The 4,299-nt window shown below is 38.8% G+C and overlaps 1 protein-coding gene across 1 annotated transcript; it reads left to right on the forward strand.

Annotated features, from left to right (window-relative positions):
* Positions 1-4,025, forward strand: LOC128737721 (sorting nexin-32). The gene is made up of 6 exons (XM_053832421.1): positions 1-241; positions 319-513; positions 585-1,322; positions 1,380-1,562; positions 2,896-3,005; positions 3,075-4,025. The coding sequence occupies exons 1-6, from the start codon at positions 236-238 to the stop codon at positions 3,169-3,171; spliced, it is 1,329 nt and encodes a 442-aa protein (XP_053688396.1). The 5' UTR covers positions 1-235; the 3' UTR covers positions 3,172-4,025.
* Positions 4,026-4,299: the final 274 nt, after the last annotated feature.

Raw genomic sequence — 4,299 nt, forward strand, 5'->3', positions numbered from 1 at the left:
CACTGCTACATTACATAGAGTAAAGCTTCGCGTTCGCATAAAGTCTGCCGGAGTTCAAGCAACTAATCTATAAGTTTGATGACGACGGCGATTTTGAATGCTGCGGGTAGATACACGTCTCGGTAGAGTATATTTCTAAAACAATAATTAGCTATTTTCGTGTGCAAAATATTCGTTAGTGGTTCGATCGGTTCTAAAAGTGAAACGCAGCTATTAGCAAAATACAACTAGAAAAATGATGGTAAGTTCCCCGCGATAAGCATAAAAAAGTGTACTGATAATGAATGCTATTCCTCCTCCCTCCTTTCTTTGTGTTAGGACGGAACGATTGAGGAGAATGGTAACGGAGCTTCGCTGCCGACTAGCCCACTCGAGGGTGGTAATCAAGAGTTTGTGCCCTCTCATAAAATGACATCCGGAAATGGATCAATGGCCGATGGAGCCCAACCACAACAACAGCAACAGGGCAATAACAAAGCTGAAAACACGACGCTTCCTCCTAATTCCCTACTGGTGAGTCATTCAATTTGTAAAATGTCTTCCTTCTATTTACATTCAGATAATATAATTTGTGATTACTATAGGTGGATATTTCGGATGCTTTGAGTGAGAAGGAGAGAGTAAAATTTACGGTCCATACTCGTACTAACTTACCAGGATTTGCAAAGACAGATTTTTTGGTTGTCCGACAGCATGAGGAATTTGTGTGGCTGCACGATCGATTCGAGGAGAATGAAGAGTACGCTGGTTATATCATTCCACCTTGTCCTCCCAGGCCCGATTTCGATGCTTCTCGTGAAAAACTACAACGGTTGGGTGAAGGCGAGGGAAACATGACCAAGGAGGAGTTCAAGAAAATGAAACAAGAGTTGGAAGCGGAATATTTGGCCACTTTTAAGAAGACTGTAGCAATGCATGAGGTGTTTTTAACCCGATTGGCTACGCATCCGGTGTTTCGCGATGATGCACATCTGAAGGTGTTTCTGGAATTCGACCAGGATCTTTGTGCTAAGTTAAAGAAGAAAATTGACGTGTTCGGTGGACTAATGAGAAGCTTGGGTAAAACAACTGATGAGATCTATTTGGGAGCGACGGTAAAGGACGTGAATGACTTTTTTGAGCGCGAGCTGCAATTTTTGGGTGAGTATCATGCCCATCTAAAGGAAGCGGCAGTACGGACTGAGAAGATGACCAACAAGCATAAGGAAGTGGCTGATTCACATATTCGGATCTCGTCTGCACTAATGTCACTCTCGACGGCTGAACATGGCAGTATGGAGCGTTTTCTAGCCAAAACGGCAGATATTTTCGAAAAGATTAGAGTGAGTGATTTTGAGGGATATGCTTGTAAGCAAACGTTTATGTGCTATCATTTTTAGAATATGGAAGGACGCGTGGCAAGCGATCAGGATCTGAAGCTGGGTGACACTTTGCGGTACTATCAACGGGACAGTAATGCTGCTAAAGCACTCTTGATTCGCCGATTGCGCTGTTTGGCAGCATATGAAGCAGCCAATAGGAATCTCGAGAAGGCAAGAGCAAAAAATAAGGACGTTCATGCGGTAAGTGCAGCAAAATTATCCGTGGTTTCATTTCTTAAAATCAACGACAACGATACACTTTGTCAGTCGTCTGCGCGCCGATGTTGTTCCCATTTCATTTTTCACTGTAACTTACATATTGCAATAGTTTTAATATTCATCCACTGCTCAATCTGTTTCGTTCATGTCTGAAGCCATTGGAAGTGCAAGAGGTACTGAAAATGATTGCAGCTTCCCCAGAATAGCTTGTAATTGCTGAATGTTTTTGTGTTGCATGTCTTTTTTTAACTTCTTTGTCAAGGGTTTCACAAATTATGGCATTAAAATGCTTGCAGTAGTATATTTGTTTTAGTCAAAAGTTGCAATTAGTTCGCATTTGTTCGCATTTGTTTTTAGCGGTGCTTTAGTAGGTAATGTGCTCAGTGAATTCTATGCTTTGGTACATGCTCCCAACAGTTTATTCATACCATTTGAGCCAACAATGCTTTTGGTTTGTCATTAATGCGTTTGAATAAAGTAAGTTTATTAAACAGTTAGCAATCACACGGTGTTAAATCCAGCATATATAATAATTGTGGAAGGGTTTGTGTCAAAAATTGGTAAACGACAGGGCGAGATGACGCAAAATGTGTTTGCTCTGTGATGGTCAGAACCATTGGTATGTGGCCTCGAAATCAGGTTTCCCGGTTACATGACTTCTTAGCCGACATTTGACTTCGATGTTACATATCTTTGCTCATCAACGTTTAGGCAGTCTTCTTTGGAACGAGAATAGTGCGAAAGGTCACAGCACCACATAGAGACTTACATTTTTAGACTAAAGCATATTATACTTTTGGTTGCCAAGCGTTTCATGGTCGCTTCACGTTCATAATTGTAACGAAAATAAAAAATAAAGTTGCTTTATCTCGAGGCATTACTGTAGTCTGTTTTTGAGCTCTTGCGAATCAAGATAAACCGGCTTAAATAAATGAACTAAACTATCACAGAAATATTATCCACAGATAAATATCAGTTTAGAAATCGTACAAAAGTGGGCATTAAGTTAGATCTAATTTATTTTTCTTCTAATTGGAAACTTTCGGGTTCTCCTTATCGAATTATATCTCGAAATCAACTTTTGATATAAAAATTCCACTGATAATGGATTTTCAAACTAGTTTACAATTGGATGAACATATAGTTTAGCTGCTCCTATTTAACATGAACGTATTCGCTTTATAGAAATGGTAACTTAAGGTAAATGATAATTTAGTGGTTGCTTGAGTTGCTTTGCGAACAGTAGATTTGTCACTAGCGTTGTAGTCAGTCCGTATTCTAACTCATACAAATTCATCTGTTCTCGTTTCGATAGGCGGAAATGGCTCAAACACAGGCATGCGAGAAGTTCGAATCGATGTCCGGTCGTGGCAAGGAGGAACTGGTCAGTTTTCGGCTTCGTCGAGTAGCTGCCTTTAAGAAAAGGTACCCCCTTTTTTATCCTATCCTCTGTCTCCAGCCATGACAAATCCTAATTTTTTTTACTCTATCTAGTTTAATCGAATTAGCTGAGCTGGAAATGAAGCACGCCAAAGCGCAGTACGAACATCTGCGTCAGTCGTTACTGTCGCTGCAGGACACTGCCGCCTAGGGGCCTAACTACAATTGCGATGCAAACTTGTGTGATAGATTTGGACCTTAGAATACCATGCGGACGTATGTTGTTTATAGCATCACTTCAGTGGGCTCGAGTAGCGAAAAGATAAAATAAAATAGATAGGACGTGATCCACGTTTCAACATACGATGGCAAAAAATGTCACCTGTCTGTATGAATGTTTGTATATGTGCGTGGAACAATATTGCGTAATAAGCTAGAAACAAAATTTATACGCGGATGCATCGGATAGTCGTGACTATAACAATTTCGGCTTAGACTTGACCATTGACTGGTCGGTCTGTAAGACGATAAACACGAAATTACCCCTTTAAATCCCTAGAAGCAAAATAGGAGAGCCTCATAAGACGAACGGATACAAGAAAAACGATATATTCCATACATTATTTCAAATGTTGCCTTTTGACTATGATTAAATCAAACATTCTAGTTCTCGTTACTCATGCTTTTGTTAGATAGTTTCTTATTCAGTTGCAACGTAACATTCTTATATTTTTATATGTATCTATTAGTTTGGAAAAAAAACTCCGAATATATTTTTTTATCGAATATCTAACCGTGCGATATATGGTCAGGTGTAATGAACTTCAACACGTGCATAGTTATGGTATTTTATTTACCATATTTTCGTCGAAGGATATATAAATGTAACGCAGATCATAAGACATTTGATAATTTTTTGACCATTTGGCAGAAATAGCAATTAACATTACAACAGAATCATAATAGAACACCGTTTCTTTTTAAGACTATATTATTATAATTATTACAATTATTAATATGATCATTATTATTATATATTTAAAGAATATGATGAAAGATTATGTACATGATTGTTATATTTTTTCAGATATTCGAAATATTGCCTAATGCCTTTAACTATATATACAACGCCGCGAATCGATATCACACAAGAAAGGGCAAATATCTTTTAAAAAGTCTTATGGTAACTGCTTGGTAATGGCTGGATAATGCGTACCGTTGGTCCCATGCGCACGTGTAAGCGTAAAGCAAACCCCATAGTGATTCTCGGCCTCTTATCCAGCAACTCCAAATCCGACCAATCGTACCAACTGGGATACAAGCAACCTTAGTGGAGATC

Source organism: Sabethes cyaneus, chromosome 1 (genome assembly GCF_943734655.1).
Source record: "Sabethes cyaneus chromosome 1, idSabCyanKW18_F2, whole genome shotgun sequence".
NCBI lineage: Eukaryota > Metazoa > Arthropoda > Insecta > Diptera > Culicidae > Sabethes > Sabethes cyaneus.

Coding starts and splice junctions, on each gene's coding strand:
- LOC128737721 (XM_053832421.1), top strand. Junction 1,323..1,379: donor ATATTTTCGAAAAGATTAGA/GTGAGTGATTTT, acceptor TATCATTTTTAG/AATATGGAAGGACGCGTGGC. Junction 1,563..2,895: donor AAAATAAGGACGTTCATGCG/GTAAGTGCAGCA, acceptor TCGTTTCGATAG/GCGGAAATGGCTCAAACACA.